Genomic DNA, 26,931 nt, shown 5'->3' with positions numbered 1-26,931 from the left:
TCCTTCATTTCTGTTCAGCTGTTAGTGTTGGGAATTGCTGAATTTTTATAACTGACTCACTTTCTTGTCCCTAGTTAATGACTTAATAAAATGCTGCATGGAAGATCTAAAAATATTGATGGAAGTTTCTCAACATATAGATGTGTTTATGAATACATGAATGAAAACTCCCTGAGCTGTCACATGAGCAGTGTCTTTACTGCAAACTTGACAGCATGTGCCATCATGATTGCTTTCTTCTACTTACGTTGTGCCACAGACCATCATTGTATTTCTCTTGGCTCTTAATCCTTATCTTCTGGTGACCGGCATTAAACATAAAAATTAGTCGGCCGTGAGCAACGAAAAGGGCCATGAAGTTGGTCTCTTTTTGATCCGAAATGTAGCAAATCATTCCGTGAGATGAGTGAGTTTTCAGACTGATAGAGAACTGAGCTCTGGTGCATAAAAACACAACATTAACGTTAAAGCAGATACTTTTGATTTAAATCAAATATCAGGCAGAGGAAGATTGAGATTTTCCTTTCATCCAAAAAGATATTCATCTGCTTTATGGAAGTGGTGTTTCTGAGAAACATTCTATGCTGGTTTTTTGAGCAGAAGTCAAAGCTGGAGAAAAAGCTGCCTGGCGAGGAACTTGGTTTCAAAAATTAAAATCTCTAGAGTGAATAAGTTCAATGCAGACCTCCAAAATCTGACAGTATATTTCCTTTTATGTTAAACAGCAGGGCTTGTGGAATTTTTAAGTGTGATGGCACAGAAGCCTGATGTTTAATGTTATTCCAGACTTGATGGAAGCTTCCCTTTCTCCGTAGTTCCTTGTGAAGTCCAAGACAGCATAGGAAGTCATACCATTGCTGGTTTGACACTGTCACAGTGAAAATTTCTTGAGTGATTGCTATTATTACTTATGGTCTAAAGCATGGCAAAGCTGTATTGGTGTAAGACAGTGCCAGAACTGATTCCTTCTTTTTCTGATGTCAGGTCTAACCTTGTTTCCATTCTTCATATTGTGTCAAGCATCTATACATTTCTAATGGCCTGTGTGTGTACATTCCACAGACACTCAGTCCCTTGCCAATATTGTTTTAAAATGACACAACTCATTACTTTTTAAAAATGAACATTACAAAAATGAAGCTTTAATAAAATTTGGCAAATAAAGATATGTTTTAGGAATGAAGGTGGGATGAAGATATTAGAGTTTGGGTTTGCCTTCATATGGGTGCCATCATAACTGCCCTAAGTTAAATGCATTGAATTAAAATGAACATAATGACTTTCTAATTTAAATCAGGAAAGAACACTTTTTTCTGAGTAAGTGGTCTGGTATGCTTCCAGGAAGTGCTGTATTGTTGAATTTATAGTCTATAATGGAAAGTATTAAACCAAAATCCTTATTGGATTTTGAATATTGCATGAGATATTTTGTGGGAACATGAATATTAAATTTGAACAGTATCTGGACTCATTATTACTTAGATTTCCATTATGGCTTGAATTGGACCAGGTTTTCATAGCTTTGTGTCTTACTGCACTATGAAGATTAAACCACTGACAGGGTCCACTCAGCATGATACTGCTTCCTTTCTGCTTTAATGCCTTTACTTCTTGTGTAAAGAGACTGAGTATTGTGCATTGCTTGTATAGAACTAACATCCTCAAAAGCTTCACACAAGGAGACACATTTTGTTATATATGCAATGCAGATGAAGCTTCCATAAGAAGGATGTAAGTGGAAGCACCATCTATGTTTATCTCTTACTCAACTGAAACACCTTTTAATATAACCTAACAACAGGCTTGACACAATATTTAGCCTAAGATATAATGGAAAAAAGCCAGGGTAACAGTAGAAATGTGTCCTGTAAAAAAAAAATGAAATACATCTTTCTCCTGCCAAGCATATTTCATTTTAATTTCTAAAGTCACTTTACCTTTGACTGAAATCCTTTGGTATGTGATCAAATTCTTGCCGGCTGTTTGCTGTTCCTCCAAATTGATGGGCATGTTCAGTTGCCTTGGGGTTCATGGGCAAGTGGCACTGAGGCTCTCTTTGCAAATTCACTTGATACAGCTTTTTGAGGCCAGATGAAGGCTGTGCAATCTTGTCTTTATCTCTTCCGACCTTCACAGAAAAAGAACTATTAACCAGAATTTTTAGCTAAGATTGGACATAATAAAATAACAATATAATTTATATATAAACTAGTAATATATTGTTTCCCTACATAAATACCAGGGTTGTTTCCAAGTCAAATTTTCCTTGAACAGGTCTACTGTAAATGCTGATTTAGGACAGAACAAGGCAGAAACAAGACAGAACAAAATACTTGTGTAGCTTACATAATTACAATTAATTTTTTTTGCAGTTTTCCTAATTAAATATTTCTCTCTGCTTTTGGTGATATCAGCTATATTATAGGCATGAGAGGATATGCATAGACTAAAAATTCTGCATGCTGGAGGGAGGTTTTTCCCCATTTATATTAATATGTGCTAATTGTACCCAGTAGAGAGCCATACAGAAGCAGATGAGAACAGAAGCAAGTTTTTGCCTTTAGAATACAGAAGAAATCAAAAAGGCTTGTTTCTGAAGTACTGTTTTGAAGAAATCAGGTATTTTATTTTAAAATTCTAGCAAAAGGGAATGATGCAAGTGTAGATAGATCGTGTCAGGACAATCATTTCCAGTGATGGAATATGTAAAGGAACAGGATCCTTTATGCATTGCCTTTATGCATTTTAGATCCATAATTTGGAGAATTTTGGAAAACTTTAGAGTGGTACTGGAGCAGTTTATAGCAGACCTTTTTATTACGGTTTCCTTTGGCTTTTGATGAGTTTTTTCCTTTCTTATGGAGAAGAGCAACTGGAGGAGATTCAACAGGGCATCCATACAAAGATGCCTGAACTTTCTCAGAGTACTTCTGGAAATCCTCCACTTCAACCTCTTGATCCAACCTGTGTTCCAAAGAGGAGATGACAAGAACAGCTTTTTTTCTCAAGTGTTAGAATTGTCTGCATAAAAATCTCAGAATTTTACATTTATAGTTTAAATTATATTTGAATGGGCTTAAATTCTATTTAAATATGATATTAATGATATTTAAATTACATTTGAATGGTTCATTCTTGGATCATGGATGAAGGTACAGACTGATCAGTCAATGTATGGGTAACGAGGACAGCCTATACTACATCTGCCTTTTGTATATATGCTGGCATAAACAGAGAGTGTCAATCTGCAGCATCAAATTCAACTTTAAAATCTATATAATAAGAGCATTTCATAAAAAAATTAAGATCAGCACATTCTGACCATTTTTACATGACCAAAGTCCTAACCTCCCTAGCTTCTGCAAGATGTCTTAATACAACTTTGTTTCAAAGGCAGACCTGTGAGCTACATAATATAAATGTAAATTACAGCTATGCAAATTATTCATTGCACCAGCAGCATAAGCAGGTGCAGTACTGAAAGCTTATTTCATCAAGTTATTCCCACCTTAACAATATCTTAACCTAGCAGATCTGTGCCAACAGATTCCATGGCAAATAAGGTAAGAATCTTATTCACACATGCTGTCTAGCCTCACAAAATGAGAGAGGAATTTTTTATTGTGACAATAAATCACTTCTCATGAGCTACTATTCAAGCTGTCAGGCAGGGCAGTGACTGCCTGTTAATGTGCTTGGGAGGATGTTACTCACCTAGTGAAGTAGGCATTGCTTATGCAGCCAGTGAAGTTGGCTTGCTGTGTTCTGAGGGGAGAGCCACCAAAATAAAACTTCTTGACGCTGTCTGGGCTTTTCCCTGCTCTGTCCTTTGCTGGGTTCCTCTTGCTCTGTTTCTTGTCATCAACAGTCAGCTCATACCTGCAAAGACAAAGCGTCCATTTTGCAGGCTAGCTTTGGAAACGTTGGTGCCAGTGGTCAGACAGCACAGCACATGCGCCCAAAATGCTCCGCTCAGTGCACACATCACTCAGTGCTACTGCTCAAAGGCATGAGAGGACCTTGATTTCAGCTCTGCAGCAAGTAGCAGTGCATTGGCAAAACTGTGTACACAGGCCCATGGATTTAATATTACCCTGCAGTGAATTGTGAAGTCCAAAATTGTACAGTGAAGAAAGACAAACTAGGGGGTTGCTGATGAAGGGATGGAGCCACCATTTGGGTAAAATAAGATCCAAGCACATGCTAATTGTTTATGGCCTGTCCCTTTTTCTTTCTCTTTCATCACAGTGCAGTGTTGTACCTCATACAATGCTTTTTACCTAATCTGATTTTGCAACCCACTAATTGATGCAGAAGTCAGGAATGATTCTGTGGCTTTATAAAAAACTGAGTATACTAAAGCATCAGACATTGATTTTGTTTTGTGAACTCATGGAAACATGACACACTCCAAGGGTATTCCAAGGCACCTTTTCACACCTTCAGCTTTTGAAACTGATTCTTGGATGCCAGAAGTCATAACTACAAACCTTCATTTCCATTAGGAAAGAATGCTTCTATCTCATAGGTAAGATTCTTAAAGAAAGTTGCTTTAATTATGTGACCTTCTAAAAAAAAAAGTAAACATAAAAACAATAGTAAAACATACCAACAAACCAAAGCTTTCAAGACTTTCAATGAGCACAGAGACAGACTTATTCCCTACTGCTCTATTTAGTCACATTTGTGGCTGCCAATGCTAAAAATATTTTTAACATGTTTCACTGTGTGCATCCCAGGTGAATGCTTTATGTGAAGATGCCTCAATTTAGGGTAAACTGGGAATTGTTTTAACAAATTAAAAGAATCAATCCTGCTAAAAAATTAATCTCATGCTAGCCTTAAATGTTATTAAACTGTTTTCTTACCTGAGAATAAAAAAGGACTATCTTTCACAAAAACTATTTGCATTTTAATAAAAATTCCCATCATCTTGAGCTCAGGCCCAAGTTGGTCAGTTTTCAATCACATTTTAAAATCAGTCACTTAAAAAAAGCCCCACTCAAGTATTTAAAAGTGAGTGCTAAATGATAATGTGCTTTACAAGAAATATTTATGTTCTAAAGGTAGAGAATAAAATATGCTGTACAGCTTTACCTTTCTGGAGTGACAGAAGTAATGATGAAATGGGTTTTTCCATCATTGTAATTTCGTTCTGGTGACTGAATTTTTATTCCACTTGCATTTAAAACCACAGCACCTCTCTCCATAGAGATGGATAATACATCTGACTGAAATACAGAGAAAAGCATCTTCATAAGCAAGTATTACACAGAGAAATTAACAGTTTTGTGAATTTTCCTGTTGTGTTTACTTTTCTTCCGTGTTCCACATTTGTGCTTAATTTGCAAAAAGATATACTGTGAGAAGCAAAACAAGAGATGACATCATTAGAATTTATATTGTCAGTTTTAAAGCTTGAATTCTGGGAATTCTGCTGCTGATTATGTCTCTTGTACCTGTCACATGAGCTCCTTCCATGTAGCACAAATGTACGATGTTTACATTTCATTTGTGTTTCTGGTACCGTACTGAGCAGCTGCTACTGCGAGATTCCTGCTGTCATAAGACCAAGACACCTTGTTTCTTTTTCTAATTCTCTCTGATCAGACCCGTTCAATCACTCAAAATTATCTCAGAGATAAGATGTGCTATCTGGGTCAGGCGTTCGGGATCGCTGTGCCACTAGCAGAATACTCTCAGTTCCATTAGAGCAAACCCTGCCACTGTGCACTGGTAGGAATGGTTCTGCCTCATTCTGCCAAGTGCTAAATAGCTGAACTCCTGCTTGTTAAGTAGGGCACTCGGCACCTCATAGGATTAGAGCTGTTGAGTTAAAAACCTGAAGTGGTGCGTGCGAGGCCTCATTTATGCAAAAGGTGTGGGGAACTGACACGGTTACTGATTTCAATTGAAGGTAATACTCCAGGCTGCAACACGGGAAAGTTTAGAAGTGGTTATCGGCGCCACGCAGCCTCCTCTGCTGCACTGCTGATGATATTCTGCAAGCATAGCAGAACAGACATTTGGGGGTGGTTGCAAATGTTCTGTCATCTGAGCTCATGCTCGCTGCAGATGTCAGTCTGAGCCTGCAGCATCTTGGGATCGCTTTGTCTCACACAACATTTTGTGAGTGCAAGTCCATATTTCTGCCCGGGTCACACTTCTGAGGGGGTATTTAGAGCAGCCTGGCTTCCCAGAGCTGCAAGGAGCCATTCTCAAGTGCAGCTTTTCCCAGTCACACATGGAGGTCTGAGTGCCATCTGGGAATATAGGCAGCTTTGTGACTGATTTCTGTCAGCTCAGCAATGCTCAAAATGCCGTGCCGCTAATTCAAACAAACTTTGCTTCTCGGTGATTGTCTGGATGGCAAATGTCAGGTCTTTAACATTATTTGTACTTTGGTAGCACCTGCAGGTCCAAATAGGGATTGCAGTGCTGCTGAGCACAGCAAGATGCTCTGTGCATTTGTGCCCTATGGACTTCAGCGAGCACAAGTAGATGCATGTTAATTCTAGGCATATGATCCGGTTCTCTTCTCAGCATCAAAATAATGTCGAAGCATTACTGGTTTTCATCTATAGATCAAATGCAAACTGTAAAAATGAGGTCACCAGTGAATGCTTCTGTATTGCAGACTGCTTTATCTTGAAACCATAAAGTGAGAAATTATATTATTTCCCCTATTATTCTCCTAGGAAAAAAATTAAAAGGTAAAATAAAACAAACAGTAAAAAAATAGATACTTACTCCTTCAGAATAGTAAAACAACAGCCCACTGGGCTGCAAGGTCCGGAAATTAAAGCCTCCTTCAAACTCAGTAAAGAGGGACACTTTTTGGCTTGATGCAATGAAGCTCTCGCCATTGAAATATGCATTGCGGGACATCTGTGTATTAAATAAAACAAAATTGGAAGTACAACTCAAAAAACATTCCAATAATACAAAGAATGAGGTTATTTCTTTCTTTTATTTTTTTTAACAGTTGCAGCCAGTTCAGTTCTAAAAACCAATTTTTCCTGCATATCTTACCCTAATTTATATATGCTTTCTCTCCCATCATGGGAAAGTCTTGAGAAAGCGTAGCAATTTTAGACTAAGTCAAATTATTCCCAACTTCCTGGGATCTTGGCCCCATCCTCAGTCTGCTGACATTAAAGAGCATGACAAGTAGAGGCAGAGGTGCTCATGCCCCTGTCTGAGCTGCATGGCACTGAATCACAGTTCCAACATGTGACATATTACTTTGTGTGCTGTGCTGGCTCCTGGGGTAGGGTGATCTATAACTCTCTGAGTCTCACAAGCAAGGCTTGGTCAAAAGCAGGACAAATTGCAGAGAGCTTCCATGTTGACAGCGGGTGAGTTGGTGTGATGAGTTCTACAAGTAATCCTTCCTCTTCACAGGTTTGCAGCATGGCTTTTGATAGACATGGCCACAGGATGAGGACCCCAAACACCATCTGGATTTGCCAGCCTTGCATTGTACTGGACAAATGGTGAATGATAGAAAGGACCAGAAGCTAAATGGCAATTTTCTCAGTGCTAGTGCAGTTTGTGTGTGTGTCACAGAGGAAGAGCTGATCTGGCTTAAAGGGAGAACTCATTTGAAGGGTGAATTTTTTGCTGCCTTTTCCATTTCACACGTCTGTATTAGGATGCATGTAAGGATGAGTCTTTTTGTATCTTTAAGAAAAAAATGAATTACATTGGAATATTTCCATTCAGAATACAGTACATAATTTATTTCAGATTGAGTTTTCACATTGCAATTTCACATATGAGAAGAATTTTAAGTGGAATACCTTGTGCTATAGTTCAGAGTGAAAATTGGGTACTATGTCAGCAGACTTAACAGACACACACAAACTCCCCACCTCTGCCAGTCAATGAGTGCTTGGTGGAAGAGTGTCTTTCCATTGTTTAGAGTAAAACTTAAGCTCCCAGCTATATCCATTGTCAAAATTGCTGTTATGTCACAAATGTTGTTATGCTTACCAGTGAGTCCTCTGGGCACCCATAGCTGATTCCCAGGGTTCCTGGTTCTTCCAACAAGTTGAAATCCTTCTTTTGGAACTGGAAACCCTTCATGCAGCCTTTAAAGCCAATACTTCCTGCCAGATGTGAACTAACACTGTTGGACAACAATGCCGAACAAACTGTAGTTAGATAACCCTTGCTTTTCTGGACAGGATTTTGTTGCCAAGATATTCTAAAGAAGTTCTGGAAGAACTTCAGTCATTTGCCTCACTAGTGCCCAATTCTTGCATCTTTACGTAAAACAACTAATGAACCACATTCTATGTTTTGAAAAGTCAAGATGCACTAATTGTAAAACATATAATGTATTTATAACTACTTACAGTAAAAATAAATGGATTTTTCTCTCTTTTTTTTTAGCTTTGAAGAGAAGTTCTGATTTAGGTTTCCTGTCTTTTACTAGCAAGCTCTATTCTTGCCTTTGCAAGCAAATGGGTGTGGAGGGATAGAATGTAAGAAAATAAGGATAATGCAGAAGGTAGTCTCACACCTGAGGAGTTGCAGCTGTACTAGTCCCCAAAGATTAGGAACAGGCCTGCCCTTAATAGGCCACAGCTGTGTCCAATAAGAAGAAGAGTGCTACAAAAGAGTGGGTTAACTGGGTGAGGAGAGTTGTTGGAGTTTGTTGGCTGGGCTGTGAAGAAGAAGGAGTCTGTGCTGTGAGGAGTTGCCCATGAGAAATCACTGAGAAGGTATGGGAGCTTTTGAAATATGATGGCAACAAATGGGTCTCTATTTCTTATGAAAAATACTAACAGAGGTCAGGGAAGTAAGAGTAAGTTCTACTTGCTGATGTGTGGGTTTACATAATTTTAAATGAGAGCAGTGGATGGGCTTCCAGGACCATTTTAATGTCAGATTTGAGGTAGACAGCACAGCAGTGTACCCCAATTGGACCTACTCATTACTCTCAGTTTTTCAACTCCACACCTTACCAAGATACCAGCACAACATTACAGCACAGGGTGATTATGATTGAATTTATCCTCACAATTCTCAAGGTGTATGAAGAAGTAATTTGTGTAAAATCACAGTGAGTCTGTGACAGGGGCAAGGAAACTACATGGGAGCTGCTGCATACTGGTCCAGAAGATAACTAGGGAACAAATACATTGAAGGAGTGGGTGTGAAATCCAGAGTTCTGCCCTGGCTGCCTGGAAGCAGTCTTTGTCCTTTAAGCAAGATATACCTTAGCAGTGGGACTCTCGTCACCTCATGTGACATGATACTGTTGACCTCTGCTGCCTGTACTTGTTGTCTGTGAGTTAACTCATTGTAAGGCAGATATTGGGAACAAGGCAGAAGAATCAAGGTCAGGAAATGACTAACTTTGCATTGGCAAAACCAGATCATCAGGGGAGGTAGTGCAGATGTATTTGTCTGAAATACGGCAAGAGAAGGAGTGCTGTAGGGGCTTAATTTGCTCCACAGTGAAATCAGCAGGAAGGCAAAACCAGCAGGAAGGCTTCTGTCATCCTTACTGGGATTTGGACCAAATTGTGGGGTATCAATTAACCACTATAATCTTTACTCTGATTGACCCTGAGGCTGGCTGTATATAACAAATATGCCCTTCTGTTAAATGCCACAACATTTTCTATAAACAAGCTATAGAAGAAAGGTGTCTGAGTTAATTTCTTAACTCACTTAAGAATTAAGTTCCCAGTGCTCCTACCTACTCTTAGCTTTCTGCTTTATGCAGTGACTGAGGTAGGAGCAAAATAACATGGTGTACTTCCAGATGCATTTATTTGGAGAAAAATGGCAATTGACAGAGAAAAGTGCTGCTTTAGAATATTAGACTACTACAAGACTAGAGCTAGTTTCCCCATGCTGCTGCTGCCCTGGAAAGTCATTTAAGTGTGAGTCTGTCTGCAAAGAGGAAGCATAAATATCCATAGTAGATAGTAGTACATCATCAGTAGGATACTAACTTATGCTCCTGATAAAAATAGAATGATGCCACTATGTTTGGCCCATGCTTTTTCCTGTCTACTCTTGTAAAGAGAATGAAAGCTGAGTATAATATCAGAGACAAAGTTGCACCTCTGCTTAAATAATTTCTGTATATATTTTTAACATTGATAGTTTTTTACAATGCCTATGGTATTTTTTTATCTGATACTGCCTATTAATTGAGATGCTATTTTTCCTGCTTTGATAGTACCTTCCAGGTGTTTTTCAGAATAACCACAATCTGCTCAGAAAACTGCAGGCATAATTTATGTGGTTCATCTTTTGTCCTATATTTGTGAATGAGTATCATCTGCCATTGAGCTGCTCAATTGCCTAGATTTCTAGGTCCTTCTGGGCTTTTTCCATGTTCTGTAGCCTTGATTAACGAGAGTAATTTTCACCATCCTTCTGAACTTTCTTTCTAGATCATTAATGTATTTAATACCAGCCCTGAGAGAGATCCTTTGAGCATGTGCTGTAGACTTTTTATACTGTGAAAATTGAAAAGTTACTACTATGTCCTATTTTCTCTTCCCCAGCTGCTTTCTAATCCACTGCAGCACTTTCTGTTGCCACTCCACTAGCTATCTTAATAGCCCCTTATGAAAGACCTTTGTAAAGAACTATTTGAAAGGACAGTTAAGTTATACTCTGTTTCTCCCTTGCCCACCCCTTTGCCTGCATGCTCAAATAATTACATGAGATTAAAAGGCATAATGTTTCTTTACATGAAGTTTGTCACTGTCTTAAAAGCTTAAAGATTAAGCACGTTGTATCTCAGATGTTATTTTTCCAGTCAGCAGTTAATTCTGACAACAAAATAAAGAATAAAATTTCACGAGATTTACCACTAAGTCCCAGAAGCTGTTGCTCAACATTTGCCTTTTTTTCTTTTTTTTTTTTTTTTTTAACATGGAGGGTATTCCCGTTAGCAGTTATGACACTTGAAACTGCAGCTGGAGCCCTTTTGAAAATTCTGGCCTTGCTCTCTGACCCTGGGAATGAATACTGCCTATCAGAAGAAAATACTCCAAGTAGCCAGTCTGCTCTCAAGGCGTGACCTTGGGGTCCAGCAGATTCCTGTGGCAGGAAATGAGAGTTACACAGTCTACTGAGATTAAACTGCATTTCTGTCAAATGGTACAAGAGGAAAATGAGACCTTTTCTTCCCACGCCTACACAGAGCCAGCCAACTTAGATCCAAAGAGAACCTGAGACAAATCAGAACTGAAATGCTTAGTGGGAAAAAGATCATATTTAGATTGAAAATGTGATTGGTAGAGGGTCTTGGTCACTTTTTGCTGAGCAAGGAGCAATACCAATTTTATATGTTAACATGTTCTTTGAAAATGGCTTTTTGTTTGAAGAACACAATTGTTTCTGTTACCTTTACTAAAACAGGGCCAGTGTCAGTAAAATTTAACTGTGCTGGATCAAGCCTAGTCTTGAGTACTTAAGAGTTCTGAGACACACTTCGAAGGGGTGTCTGAAGGGTTGTTTTATATAAGGTGGATACCAAAGAAATTGTTTCATTGTTACTCCTTAGGGACAGGGCATACAACTTAACGTACATGTGGTGATTAATTGAAAATACTGATTGGATCCCATTTGTAAACCAACCTGGAGTGCAAGATCTCAGCAGGTGCTCCTCCAATGTAAATGTCTGTGAATGGCATTGCTGTTCTTTCATTGTCCACACTTTTTATGTGTCTTCTGTCTACTACCAAGATCATCTTCTTGGAGTTGTGATATATAATAGAAATCTGAAAAGAAAAGCATGTGCTCAAAAATGTAATCTTTTATAAGCTGTTATGGTGATCTTGCAAAATTGATTGCATCCTTATACCTTCTGTTTCAAAGTTCCTCCCATTTAACAGAGAATTTGTTTGTAAATTGGGAGAGGCTGACAATGATTACTAGTAGGAAGTTTGTTTTGATGTTACTATTTTTCTGATGGCTGAATCCTCAGGATATTTCAATTAAGAATAAAGAAAATGTATCAAATTCTACACTGGGGCAAAGAGATAAGCTCTGTAAACTTCAGAATGCTTTCTTGATTTACCCAAAAGTTAAGGCATATTTTTAAAAAGAGTTATTTCATTGTCAAAGCATAAAAAATTAAATTGTTCTTTGCTTAAACATGAACAGCTCTATAGCTGTAGTTTTGGTCACGAATCAGACTGTGAATTGACATCAACTAAAAGGCAGGAGAAGCAACACACTGTGGAGGGGATTTACTACTGTCACAATTATATTGGCTTACAGCAAATTCCCTGAAACTAAATGCAAGTAGATATTTTACATCTGCCAAAGTCCCTAAAATACTGTGCATATATAAAAGGTTGCTACAAATCAACTCTATTCAAATGAAATAGGAAATGCCACAATTCTTGTAATGCAAAGCACAACAACTAAGGCGGTCGACTTAACATAATGACTTGATTTTACTTGAGGAAAGCTTTATATTTGATATAGAGGACTGTCCTTGATATAATTTCATATGGAATTAATAAAACTTTCTCCCATGTGAATGGTCCTGTCCTTGGTTAGTAATACACACAATCTGTCTACAAGCACTGATTTGTGAGGAGGCAGGGACAGCCTTCCCTTTCCTCTACTTGGTAGTGGTGGGACTTGCATGCACTCTGCTCTTCCGCTTGTTCTACCGTATCACTGCCTGCCCCTCATCCTTTGGCACCTTTCATGGCCATTGGAGCAATTAGTTCTGCTTGGACCCTCTGGGACAGTTGGTCAAACACCTGTGCTAGTAACCACATCTGTACCTCATGAAACTTAGCATCGTTAATCCTAGCCTTCCTCATGGAGTCCTCGAGAAGCACAGGACCACTGCTGAAACCAAAGTCATAGCGGAGGTACAAGAAACCATTCTGCATCTCTAGGCTGAAGAACATGTTCTGTGTAAAACAAAACAGCAGTCAGAAAAGGACTATGTGGCAGCAATTAAAAAAAGTTTATAAACACAGTTATAAGATTGACATTGCAAAAAGAATGCTGGGAAATAAATTTTTATTTGCAGAAGTGTAACACATTTTATATATTTTTATATTTGTAATATATGTTTGTATATGCATGTGTACATATAATTGTTTTATAAGTGTTGCTTTTTGGAAGACTTGGAACTGTTTCCTTATAGAAATGGTATTTGGTAGCACAGTGTTGTCATTATTCTCTACCAGCAAGGTATTACTGATGTAAACACACTTATTCACTTTTGAAATAATACCACATGCCCTAAATGAAAGATATTATACTGGTGAAAGCAATGTTGTGCTCAAATGGCTGTGTCTGCATTAGCAAGTTCTATCACAATGTCTATAATTGCTCAGGATTTTGTCTTTTCATAGGCCTGATCAGCACTGATGTATTTACTGAAATGATAGCAATAGCTAGAGTGTATTTACTGTGTATTTGGTTTCTAGAATTCCTGACTGTTCCTACTTTATGATTCAGTTTCTGTTCTGTGGCTGGGTGACCTAAATCTTATAAACAGGGGCTGTACTTGAGAAAATCTTTAGGGAGTACTTGAAATGAAGATCTGCACCCTAGAATTAGTCTTGTTCCAAAACTAAACATAAAGAAACAGAAACAAAATTTACAGAAAATGTGAATCTGGGTTAATGCTTTCAATGTTTTGTCTTCTCTCCTAGTGTTCATAGCTAATGGAAACATGGGAAAAATAATTCTCAATTCACTACTGCAGGCTAAGAACTGCTGTCTTTGACATAAATGAGTCCACCTTCAGAAGTCACTACTTAAAGAAGTAAGAGTAGGTTTTAATGTAGCACTTTTAAATGAAACTGCAGCTTGGGTTTGTTCTGAACAGCATAAACTTGAAAATGAAACAAGGATTACATTAAGAATATTTATGAGCTGTCTTTGCAGAATTGGATAATGGACCACCTTACACAGATTTTCTAAAAGTGCTGGTGAGCAGGCAAGGTCTCTCACAGCTGATATCTCACTTTACTGCAGTTTCCACTAATGAATACAAAATGCATACATCTCCAAGAAATGTCTAGGTGCTTTTGCTTTGAAGAAAAATGAGTGCTCTGCAATAAGTGCTCTGCAACTTTTAACAGCAGCTGCTTAGTCAAAACTGTGCTGGCAATTTATATACAAACACAAACGGGACGTGGGGCTGCTAGGAAAGTGTCGAGAGCCGTTTATTTCTCAGCATCAGCCTCATACATGATTTTTACATGCAAGATGCGAGCAGCTCGCAATCTAGGCAGCAAGCCAAAGAACAACCTAAAACCCTCTAACTTTATAAATTCCCACAAAAACCTCCTAAGAACGAAGGTTAGTGGTAGCATGCTATGCTGCAGAGCAAATTTCTTCCCACAACCCTCCTCTGGAAGTTACTCTAAAGGAGAGAGTAGCTCTTCTAAGAGTGAAATTTTTTTTTCTAAATGCTTAAAGCAATGTTACATGTAGGTGTCTACACAAGTGTCTGTCTGTGGATTGCATCTGCATAGAAAAATGTTTTCTGTGGCTTTTCTAGGTTGCAATCCTGAGCTTGATGTGGAAATGCCCAAAGACCAAAAAAAGAAAAATCCATGTTTGTCTTCAGAAGATATTTTCATGTCCTCAAACTCTTACAGAGATTGCATCACTCTCACACTTCAGAAAAGCTCCTGACATTTGGATCAAGCCTTTTTATTTGGACTGCTTTCTATTTTCAGTAACTTAAATATTTAACTCTAGTACACCCTGAGGCACAGTTATAAAGTGGCAGCTACCACGAAGTGGCTGCTTTTTGGGAGTTACTTCACAGAACTTTCCTATAGCTTTGATTGAGCATTCACATTTAAATAAAAGCACAACAACTGGGCTTAACTGGAGTCTGTCTTAAAGTATCATCACGAGGATATGACCACTTTAAAGTCCTGACTGTCTCTGGATAAAAGCAGAGTCTAACTCAGGGTCTTGGCTTCCTGAGGCCTTTGCAGAGCAAGTTCCAGTTCCCTCCTAATGTATACATGCACCAGACAAACACAAAGTATTTCCTCTTCCGAGAAGTGAAATGTGAGGACATAAACATTTTGGGTTTTCCAAGGTATTCTAGGTGCTGGGGAACTTGTGGTGCCAATGGATAAAGGGTACTAGCAGCACCTGGTACTCACCCCATTAATCATCAGCAGGATCAATCCATTGTCTGTAGGCGTTCGAACTTCAATGTCAAATCGAGTCACCTGGCTGAATTTTCCCCTTCTCTCAATGTTTCTGGCCAAGGCATAGCCAGAGCCATCAAAGAAATAACTCACAGCCCGGCTCTGAGTGAAAGCCAACTTATCTCTATGGAAAAAACAAGCAGGGAAGGATTAATTGGCATGTACCCATTTTAATTTAGGGGAACTTAAATGCCTTTACATACTTCATTGAAATAATTGTTCTGAACTTCAGCTTCTGCCTGGCAATGGTGAGACTGTTGACTTCCTTGCAAATTTTTTCTGGGAATCTTTTTTCCTGAGAAATAATGTGTAGCTTTGAAGGTGCATCTAACTCCATCATTATATCGTGCTTTTATCCTGTGCTATACGTAGAGGACAGGAAAATTCTTTGCTCATCCTTGTAAAGTGATAGGCCCACAGCACTTCCTCTTTATAAGGATGCACAGATATGTCTATTAAGAGCTTTCCCAGTTTGTGCAGAAATCCATTTGAATTCTCCAAGAACTTTAGTTGACTCTGGTACGCTCTGTTCTGGAGAGCAGCAGCTTGCACTCCCTGTGGGAATGGTGTGGGAAGCTCATTTTCTCTATCCCAACACTTCTTGCATTTCTTCCCAGTGCATGCTGCAAATTACTCTCTTTTTCTTTCCAGAGAGAGGTTCTGCTGTTGCTGCCTGTAGTGTGAGCAAAATGCCTGCTGTGTCTGCGCTAAACGAATGCTGCAGCTGATGTTCACTTCTACTTTAGGAGCTGCATTTCCCAGTTTGTGAAAGCCTTAGGAATATCTAAGGAATATCTGTGGTGGCTTTAATTGTATGGCTGGAGGAAAGTTTTGTATAAGCTTTCCTAGCTGAGGGTGGGACTACGCTCAAGGTTATCTGGCCTAGTAGACCTGACTGAGTGTGACTGCATCACTTGGAGCAATGTGATTTGAGTCAGGAGAAGCTCTGTCCTAGGCGAGCACTGGGGTAAGGAAAGAGCCTGGAACAAGCCCCAGCTAACGTGGAAGTTTGCTTTATGAAGACGTGAACAAGATTGTGAGATAGCTAGTGGAGACAGCAGGAAAATCATAGAATATCTCATGCTAAAAGGGACTCATAAGGACTCCAACTTCCATATGTACGTATATTTATATATATATATATATATATATATTTATAAATTAAACTTGTCGCTGCAATTAGGAGCTAAGAGCCACCAACTTCCTTCCGGGGCAACTCAATACCACCTTCACTTTTTAAATCTGAAGCAGGAACGAGCCATCAGGACCGGCGCTTGAAGGAAGCGGGAGCGGCAGAGTGAGGACAGGACTGTCCCCTACCTGGCACAAGGTGGCGATGTGGTGGTGTCGATGTTGTAGACGTGCTTGAAGTTGTACAGGCTGATCACATCGTCGTTCAGGGTAGCCAGCTCCAGGCAGCCGATGAAGCCGGGTAGGTTTAGGCTAGGAGGGAGCTGTGCAGAGGACAAGGAAGAGTTAAAAGGAGAAAGGCGGCCCTCTTTAGTTGGGTGGTGTGAGAGCATTGGTGCCTGGGATCAGTTTTGTCCCTGTGCAATTCGTATTTTCAAAAGAAAAGGCTGATACTGATGAGAATAGTCTTCACAGTCCTTACCATGATATGGCCTTTGGGCTGTAAGTGAAAAGGGAGCACATAAATGGTCTCACAGTGAGAGAATTAGGGTGGGTAAGGCAACTGCAAACAAAAACTTCTTTTGCAGTTTTGAGGAGAGCATGCTTGGTAACAGGGAAAAAGGCTAAGGTTTGACTAATAACAGAGCTTACTTAATGTCTTTGAGTAACTCAGTGGATATTTCATATCTAATGCATAGATGTCCTTCACTGTCAGAAAAATAACTCCATACCATAATTAAAGAGAGAAATGAGAGAGCTCTTTAAACCCAGGAGACAGGGATTCAAAATCTGTGCCAGTGGGTAATCGTCAGTAGGTATTATTTTGAACAGCTAGCAGGATGTAGAGACTACTTCTTTTAACAAAGGTCACTGCAAATGGAATTTAAACAGCCACATTGGTCAGGGGAAAAATATAAAAGAATAAAGCTAACAGACCTAGACCATTCTTTTTTATTAAAATATTTTGCCTTGTGGAACAGGTGTGATAATAATAACACCTCTGTACTTCAGAATTTGATCACTGTGAGTAGCTTTTCTTCATCTTCTCATTATTTCCATTTTGTTATGATACAATAGTAATGGTAATACAGCAATACAGAATATAAGTAGCTGTAAAAGAAAATTACATTCTTATCTTCAGCACAGATACATTTGGTAAATGATCATGTTTTCTTTTTTCCTTTGTTTTTTCTAGTCTTTGAAATTATGTTAACCATGGGAGTTCTAGTGGTTAAGTGGTGCATTTCATATTTGCAAAGTATGTAAGAGGAAAGCAAAAAGCTTTAACAAATCAGACTCTATGTTAATAAATAAAAGTGTGGGGTGTCCTTTTCTAAGGGGGAGGGACCCATATACCTATCAAATAATACCACAAATCCTTTTCTTCCTATTTCCGCTTCACCCTCCTCTTTTCTTTCGCCTCTGCTATGCTCTGAAACAGACTTGGAGGGTTCATTGGCTGGATGACTTTTTGTACGTGCATGTGTGTATGAAACTGTTATTCAGTCTTCAGTCCTATTCCCAGGCAGTTTGCACCCAGGCCTCAATAATCCAAAATTCCTGCCATGGCATGTATCTAGTAGTCGTAACAATGCCAAGCTCAGGAATGCATAAGTGTATTGAGATACTCTTTCTTTGTTTTTATGTTTTTAGGAGAGCTGCTTGTGGATCAGTATTTGGATCTTTTTAGAACCCACTACAGTTAGCTTAAAGAATTTAGGATTCTCCAAAGTCTTTCTAGGTGTATTTTTATTCAGCCATGCAATTTTCAGAGCCAAGATCATTCATAGCAATTTTTAAATTCAAAAAGAGGAACCAGTATGTTCACAGAAGCAGGTAAGTGAGGTGCTAATTTGTGCTGGCTATTAGGAACTAGACTGATGCTACTGTCTCACACAGGTCTTCCGACATATTTTGCACAGGCAACTTTTCATGCTGTTATAAGTCTGGATTTAAATAAGTGGTAATTTAAATTCAAACAAATGACTATTTTGCTCCTTTCCCACAAGATCCTAATATTAGCAATACATTTTTGTGACAGTTGTAAGAGAGAAATTCTAAGTACCAAGAACTCATTAGCATTGAAAAATAGTGGTAGCCTGCAAGTTAGGTTGGACTAATAGGCCTTTGTTTATGCATGCTATTTAACAGCTAGCAAGCCTTCCTTTTAGTACTTTCCAGGAAACCTGAACAGCAGCTCACAGACACCTGTTCATCATACTTGTATGACAAAATATGCTAGGCAAAACTTGTTCACCGTGGCTAAAAGATGGAGTTCTAAGATGACAAATGACTAAATAAGGGCTTTTTTTTTTAAATCTACGATTTCTATATTTAAATGGAAGTCCAGCAAGGTTAGTTTGCACTATTTAATTTTGAATACAGAATATTTATCTGACCAACCTTGAAGCCTGGAGGCACTCCACCAACATAGAAAACAGCATTTTCAGGTTCCAAATCAAGAAGGGAGCCAGGACCAAGAGCCTCTCCCTTTTTGATGAATTTTTCTTCAGCTGTGCTGCTAAGACTGGGCACAGTTAAAAACATTTTGCCATGTCTTCCGATCCTGCAGGAAAGAATTGTAAGAGAAGAGAATTTCATATTGGTCAGACTTACAAAAGAACAAAGAAGCCTCCAACTCAGGAGGTAACTGAAAACAGGAAGGGTTTTTGTTCCTTAGCAAGGACTAGTAATCAGGAGGTAAAAAAAGGGAGGGACCACAGACACTATCTCTTCCTCCCTGTGGCCCCTTGGGTCTTGGCTCTTCAAAATGAGGAAGAATTTCCATTTATTTCAGTAGGAATAGAACCAGGCACTGAAAATTCCTGATCATCAGTTCTGACACAGCCTTTTCTTCTTGATTTTTCCCATGAACTGTTTGATTTTGGGGAAATATGCGTTATCATTTTACCTCTCAATTTTGATGATGTTGAAGTAAGAAGGCCAGGTGCTGACTGGCTTGGCATCCAGAGGTATCTCCACGTCTTGGCCCCCCAGATTATAAATGTACACAAGGTTGTCATTTTTAATTGCAAGACCAATGTAATGTTTTGCCTAAAACACCAATGGAGAAGGATGTTAGAGATACAACATTGAAAGAGATTTAATGCAGGACATAAGTAAAGGTAAGCTTTGATAAACTGAATGACACTTTTAAATATTACCAAAAACTATTTAAGTAGAAACAAAACCCTCATTCTCTAATTGGTTGCTTTCACTGCATAAAACTGTACAGAAAAAAAGCCTCTGATATTTTACTTTATATCCATTTTGACTGAGGTAAATTCAAGGTCATGAGATCTCTGCTGACCATGAATTAGTCATGTTCAATGGGAAGCTGTTCATCATTATTTAGTGGACAGCGCCATGTGCAGGAAATAGTCTAAACCCTAAGTATTATGCTGTAATTAAATATTCTGCCAAGAGGCGTTTCACTTGATTTATATTCAGTAGACATTCTTTTTAGGAAAGCTTAAAAATGAAAGCCTGGCTCTTTACCTTCCCAAGTAATAGGTTGCCAGAATGATACCTGGCTTGTGAGTTGTGATTTTTTTCTTTTCACAACAACAGTTTAAAGAACAGCTATTTCAAATAGTGATCAAGAGTGTACAGAGTGTACAACAGCAGCACAAGCCACAGATAAAGAAGCCTGCTTATCTTGTAGGCCTGTGACCTCAGAGATTTGGAATTGACACTGTCAGCAGCATAAACTGATTAAAGCATATCTCACAGAAGCCAGGCAGGTGACATTAACTGCTTCAGAGCACCTTGGTATTGGCAGAGGAGATAGCAAGTGTGGCTTGCAGCAGTGACAATCAAAGCAGTACACTGCCAGGCAGTCTAATTTGCTTTTCAGAGAGAATCCTTCATTGTTTGGGGTGACAAGTCTCAAGGACAGGGGTCTCAGGAGCCCTTGCTTGTCACAAAATCAATGATGGTCATAGGATAGACACTTTTAGTTCTGAAACACGAAGAAATAGTGAGAGGAAAAACTGAGGGCAAATAAATTTCAAACTGATTTAATTTTTTTTTTTTAAATCTATGCATAAAAGTCAACTGGGCTATTCTCTTACATTCTTGTTTCCGAGGTACAAAATGAATCTGTCCGGAGAGGCTGCCAGCTGTGGGCTGTCTTTGTGGAGCTTTATGTACAAGCTCATGGAAGTGAAAGATTTCAGTTCTTCCACGTTGATCTTTGGATTGACTTCAACAGCTGATTGGCCTTCAAACATCATAGAGACTTGGACCTGCAGTTGCAAATGGGCAAAGTGAGACAGGTGTTGTTGCCTGGGGTCATTTCTTAAGGTGAGTGTAACAATACCCTGCCAGCAGCCTTGATTACTGCAAGAGTGGAGTTGGCATCTATATATTGGCACGTAAATTGTATGTTTGTAACAATCTTTCCTGAAAGACACTGTAAAGATTATGGAGAAAGTTATCTTAAAATTGATTAAAGGTCCTAATGAACTCTGCTTAAGCATATTCAGAAAGTAAATTACATTTCAGTGGGAGATAGATATGTGCTTGGTTGAATCAGGGCTACATTACTGTGTATGCCACATAATGAAATTCTTACAGAGCTATAAAACTTCTGCCCATAATTTATTTCTTTTCTTTGGGAGTAGTACAACCATTTTCTGCTCATGAGTAATCCTGTTATATCATTGAATCTACAGTGATATTTATGAGATGCTAAAAAAAATGGAAAACTGTTCATTTTAGTTCAAAATGCTTTCAACATAACTGAAGTAATGTTTTCAAGTTTAAACACAGTATACCTGAATCGCATTTTAAAGAACAGTCAAGCACAACACACAAACTGATTTTTCCAAGTTATATTCCAGCACGGTGAACATACAATAATGCGCTGAATTTTTTATTTCTCTGAATGGATTCAAATATATTTGACCTTGGTTCTCCTGTTAGAGAAAAAACCCTCATTATTTATGTATGGTAATGAAAGTGGTTTTTTCTCTATTAAATATGTGTGAGCCAAAGATTCTCTTACCCTGCAGAAAATTAATTCAAAAGAAAGGAAAATAATGCTGTCATCTCAGAAAAGCTTACATTAAATTGCTGTAATTATTACTCATGGTAATTAGCTTTGTAGGTAATTTGCCTACAAATTATAGGTAATTAGCTTTGTTGTTCTGGCCATCTTATACATTGGGCCCAAACCTTTATTGTCAAGTTGCTACTGCAATAATAATAGTCTACCATGAGTACTATGATAATGTCAAAGTCTTGCAAATAGTAACTGTAAAGATTTTAATGACCTCCAATGTGCTTTGTTGATCCAGTTTTGGGAAGGTGACAATATTCAGGTTTGTGCTTCTAGCATAGCCCAAGAAAATGGAGGTTATAGTAAGATTTGATTATTAGCACTAGTAACCAAAAGTCCCAAAAGTCCAAAAGTTTTACCTTGCTTGCTACACTCCTGGTTTGAGCAATTAACTCTCTGATCCGCTGGATGCTGGAGGAAATGTTGTTTGCTGGTGCCTTCTGTTCTACTCTGCGCATTTTGTCCAGGAGTTGAGGGAAAACTTCTGTAAGTTTCTTCACTGCAGTTAGAAAAGAAGAGACAGATTTTTTTTCCTCTTTGAAAGACTGGTTTTGCATCAGGAAAATTCCACCCTATCCTCTTAGGTTCGCTCACCTGCCTCCTTCTGCTTTTTGACCAATTCATAATTATGATGTGTGAGATGCAGTGATTTTAGAAAGGGTAATGATTTAGAAGAATCTGGTATTGCTAAAGTTTTTGGAAATAAGTTTGCACAAAGGACACTATGTTTTCTTAGGACTCATAGGTAATTACTGTGTTACCTCTGTAATACTTTCCTCAAGGAACTCTGCAAACATTAATAGTTTTAACCTTTTAATCTTCCTTCAAGACAAATGAATGTTAAGCCTAATTTTACATCTATGGCAACTGGAGCAGAAGAATTATTTGTTCAGCATCTCATTGGATATCTGAGGCTGACCTGGGAACTGCATCCAAGAGTTATGCTTCATGAACTCTTCAAATTCACTGTGGGGGAGATGTATAGGCTGTTTTCAGCTATGTGTGCCTCCCAGAGGTCATCCCCCAGACAGCAGCAGTGGCTGCACAGGAGATGTGTTTGCTTGTGGCTCACAGTCCACTCCCATGACAGAAACGCTGACAATTTCATGCTGTAGTGTACAACAATAGAAGGCCTTAGATAATGATGATGATGATGCATGTGCACCTAAACTGTGCTTAGTACTTGGCCCAGCCCTTGTGATTGGTAACCTTGTTAACTTTCCTGCCTGCATCTGCCAGGGGTCCTGAATTAGAGTCCTGGACCTTTGGTCTTTCACTGCTGTGTCCTCTGGTGGTACATGTGCAAATGTCATTGTTGTCAAAGGGAAATGCTGGGGCTCTGTCCTGTTAAAAGTGAGAGAAGTCCTTTCCCAGGAAGATAAGCAGAAAAATTATCAAGAAGGTAAAATAACTACCCTTAATTATAATCCAATTTTATCACATCAGATTCCAATGACATGCTGCCCTTTGAAGGATATTTACACATCACATCATTTTTCATCTTTAATTAAATGTAGGTACAAGAAGCTGAGTATAATGAAATGCGATTTTAGCTGCAAGCGATGTGCATATAAGAAAAATCCAGCATTCAGAGTTAATTTTAATGACATGGATTCACTGTAAAGGTTAAGACCAGTTTTGTAGGGCTTAAAGTTATATTTTAGGGGTTGCCAACTTACATCCACCTGCTCTTGTGTTCTTGTTGTATTTTTACCTTTGTCTGGGACTCATAGAAGGGCTTGTGTTAGAAGGGACTTTAAAGATCCCCGAGCTCCAACCCCCTGCTGTGGGCAGGGACACCTTGCACTGGACCACATTGCTGAGAACCCCACCCAAGCTGGCCTTGAACATTTCTGGATGAAGACTGCAGAGAGGCAGGCAAAGGGGCTAATCATCAGATATGGGAGACTGTATAAAAGACAGGGGAGGAGGAGCAGACTCCAATCACTCTTCTGTGCTTCCAGTTTGCATTGAATAAGCCTCAGCCTCGTTCACATCAACCCAGAGTATGAGAATACTCTATGGAGTCCTACAAGTCTGCTTTGTTTTGGATAGAGTGAAAAATCTGTATTTGTCAGTCCTGTCCTGTCTCTGCTGGGCTGTTTTCATTTGTGTTTTACTCTCCAAGTTCAGTCTAGGAGTGGGCCATTAGACCCTCACTTTTTTTCCATTTAGTCCTGAAAGCAATCTCAGAAAATGATTTAGCAAATTGCAGCCACTTTTTTGTTTTCAATAATCTGCAACTGAATTGGACTTTTGTTTGATTCATTATCTTAAAACCTGGCTTCTCTGTTTGAAATTTGATGTATTAAACTTGAAATGCTACTATAGCATGAAAACACAAAACTAACATCTGTAACTACTAGAACTATTGTGAAATCTCAGTATAAATCTCTTCCTCTTGGCCTTTATAATGATAGTCTTCAACACAGAAGAACATTGATTTTGATTTTTGTCTTTGAGATGAAGGTGAGAGTGGAAAAGAAAACTACTCTTACCCAGTGATAAAATATAAAAAAAGAATAGAGGGGAAATTGTCAAGGAGGAAGTACTCTGAATGTAATCTTCCAAACATTTTCCCCTTTTACTTTTTGCTTCCCAAACTGTCTGCCACTCTCTCTGCCGAAGCCCACCAGTTCCCTGCACAATGGCAAGATGGACTGTTCTCAGACAAACTGCACAGCCAAGATATGCTCTCACCCTTCCAAACACCAAGTGCAAGTTTTATTCAAGGGCAGTGCAGACATGCCAGCTTAGAGGCTTCAGCATGAAGATTGGGTATTTTGGTGCTCCAGGCACCTGTCTGAACATTTGTTGTGACTTTCCTTTGGACTTGGTTGGGCATTCCTCCTGTCAGATCAACCTCTCCTGGCAGAATACACAGCTGATCTGGGAACTCTCCACCATGCCTGCCATGTCTACATCTGTCTTACTGGGCTGTGAATCACAATCACATCTGTCTGGAGCACTACCTGTGCCAGCCTCCTGTGTGGCACTGATCTCTCTTCTCAGCTATTTCCACCTGATCTTTCTGGCAAAAACATCTCATCAGACCTTTGAACAAACAAATCAAATGCCTTCAGAGCAAAAATGCCCTGGGAAAGCTTCCTCCACAAATGTACTAGGGCACACTTTGCTGTAGGCTGGATATTAGCATCTCTCCAACAGTTATTTTTGTGGTCAGCATGCCCTCCAGGAGCTCACATAGGAACAAATATTTTCACCGTGACTCCTGACCTGCAAATCCACCATCACAGAGAAGACATTTTTTCCAGGCACATCACCTAGGAGCTGTTCTTGTTCCTTTTTGGGAACAAAACCAAGGGAGACCTGGCCATTTTAACTCTGTTCACTCTTACAGAGCACATCAAATGCTGCTGGAAATATTTCCTCCAGCACAAGAGCTAGTATGAGCAGATTTTTTTGAATCCTGTATGTCTGCTGGCATTTTGAGCATGAAGAGCCAAATGCAGTCTGTGTTGCTACTCTACCCACTAAGCTGGCAAGGGAAAATGTTAAATGTAAATCAAGTGTAAAGGTGAATAAAAACAGCCTCATGTGTAAGCTACAGCACACTGTTTCTCTTGGAAATTTTTCATCGTACCATTCCCTCCTGGGAGGCCAATCATATCCACATTTGCATGATTTTCCATGGTAATTAGAGCTCATAGCCTAAACTACTCTGTGGTGATCAAAAACATTTTGCAGCAAGGCAATCCAATCCAAGTGATGTTATATTAACTACACTCTTGTGGAGCTCTGTGCAGTGACTAGCAGTGAGCTTACCGATTCCCAGAGGGACAGGTTCACTGTTTCCTTTTGATGAAAAGCTCAGAGAAATCTGAGTTTCCTCCAGTTCTGGAGCCAGAAATTGGGATATTGAATAGCACTGTAAAGGGAACCACCTATATACCAGTTCTTGGGAGCACTCACTTAACCAAAAATACTAGGGGTAAGGGTCTTATGGATCATGGAATTCTGAAAATAACATGACTCTTGGGATTCCCCAGCTGAGAGGGAAGACTGTGACTTTGGAACACTAAAAACAGTGTTGGGTTTGGTGCTCATAACACCATTTACAGTAAAATGACACTTGAGTTGTAAACTTCCTGACAGAAGGAGAAAGGATTTAGGGCAGTAGATCTGAGATTCAGACTATATGGAGACAGAGTCAATGAGGTTATGGAATTTCTCTGGGGCACTTTTAGGAGGCAAGACATCACTGAACAAGTCTGCAGGTGATGATATCATCAAAAGTGTGAAGGAAATTACTTGTTCTGGACTTCCAACCTCCCTAACCATAAATATCTTAGGATTAGTGAGCCTCCCAAGCAGAGTCAAGAATACATGGAGCAATAAATAGTGATGCTGTAATCAATTTTTCATTCAAAATATTTTCATTTCTAGATTGATTATCTTCTTCCCCAATTATTCTTTTCCTTCTTTCTATGTTTCCTTTTTCCTTCTTTCTACACTTCATTTCAGCTTCATCTTTGCATCTCTTTTTCTACTCTCCCCTATCATCTTCATTTTAATTTTGTAGTCTGCCTTAGCTTTTCTTTTGTCCTTTTATTTGCCTTAAATTTTTCATAATAAAAATAATAATAAAAGCGGAATTAATGTGATGTTTACAAGCTTCTCCAGAAATCACTCTGCTTAAATATTTTATTTCCTCCTTTATCCTCTTTGACCCCTTTGTTTAGACTACAAGCTCATCAAGTGAGGGACCATTTCTTCTCCATGTTTGCACTCCTGAAGACAAAAGGGCTCTGTTTTCAAATGCTTCTCAATGTTAAAAAGCAAGCAAACAAAAAACCCTAAATCACCAACCATAATAGCAAGAAGTGTTTAAACAAGCTGTTTACCATTCAGTGTGACCTTGGTACCCTGATAAAAATGAACTAGAATTCAGTAAGTCTTCAGCACTTAAGTGTTTAAATAATTTTTGGAAGTCCCTGAGGATCCAATGTTTTTAAAATACAGTCAAGATCTAGAAAACTGCTAATTTTTGAACATTTTCATGGAAGCAAAATACTAGAAGAATATGCAATGTAAGCAATTCATACAACGTTATTGCGATGATTCCCTGATTTTTTAACATTTGCCTGAGAAATGGCAAGCTTCAGGCCACCCTACCTGCATCCCCAGCTGAATGCACAGCACTGTCATATGCCTGTGAATTGTGCTGGAAGTCTTGCAGGTTTTGGGACCACAGCCTCACGTTCTCATCCATGGGGGTGGTAGCCTGTGTTACTGTCGTGGTGGCACTTACAGCCTCTGCAGTCTTCAGCTGAGCTTGCTCCAAACGCTCTCTGGCCTCCTCTACAGAACAAATAGGGAAGGATAGGAAATGAACTCTTTCAAATATTCAAGTGTGTTGTGTGTCCCATCTCTCCCCACTCTCCGTCTTCCCCTTCCCTTTTCTCTTCTTCCCTCCAGTCTATATACACTGAGCATGATGCTGTATGGAATGGATTATTCTTTTGGTCAGCTGGGGTCAGATGTCCTGGCTGTGCTCCTTCTTAACTTCTCATGCATCCTCAGTCTCCTCAC

General features: G+C 39.0%; 1 protein-coding gene across 1 annotated transcript in view; it reads right to left on the bottom strand.

Moving 5' to 3' along the window:
- LAMA4 (laminin subunit alpha 4) overlaps positions 1–26,931 on the bottom strand; it is a 98,386-nt gene that overhangs the window by 10,925 nt on the left and 60,530 nt on the right. Inside the window, exons 17-32 of the mRNA XM_030944595.1 lie at positions 26,515–26,700; positions 21,738–21,877; positions 20,390–20,563; positions 19,228–19,370; positions 18,720–18,882; positions 16,506–16,639; positions 15,138–15,309; positions 12,777–12,908; positions 11,614–11,756; positions 7,996–8,131; positions 6,751–6,888; positions 5,098–5,231; positions 3,715–3,879; positions 2,811–2,964; positions 1,938–2,128; positions 248–437 (exon numbers count right to left, since the gene is read on the bottom strand). Coding sequence (XP_030800455.1) covers positions 248–437; positions 1,938–2,128; positions 2,811–2,964; positions 3,715–3,879; positions 5,098–5,231; positions 6,751–6,888; positions 7,996–8,131; positions 11,614–11,756; positions 12,777–12,908; positions 15,138–15,309; positions 16,506–16,639; positions 18,720–18,882; positions 19,228–19,370; positions 20,390–20,563; positions 21,738–21,877; positions 26,515–26,700 — 2,495 coding nt within the window. The remainder of the gene's footprint in view (positions 1–247; positions 438–1,937; positions 2,129–2,810; positions 2,965–3,714; positions 3,880–5,097; positions 5,232–6,750; positions 6,889–7,995; positions 8,132–11,613; positions 11,757–12,776; positions 12,909–15,137; positions 15,310–16,505; positions 16,640–18,719; positions 18,883–19,227; positions 19,371–20,389; positions 20,564–21,737; positions 21,878–26,514; positions 26,701–26,931) is intronic.

This window comes from Camarhynchus parvulus, chromosome 3, assembly GCF_901933205.1.
Source record: "Camarhynchus parvulus chromosome 3, STF_HiC, whole genome shotgun sequence".
NCBI lineage: Eukaryota > Metazoa > Chordata > Aves > Passeriformes > Thraupidae > Camarhynchus > Camarhynchus parvulus.
The sequence above is the reverse complement of the archived record's forward strand: the minus strand, read 5'-3'. Positions and strand labels throughout refer to the sequence as shown.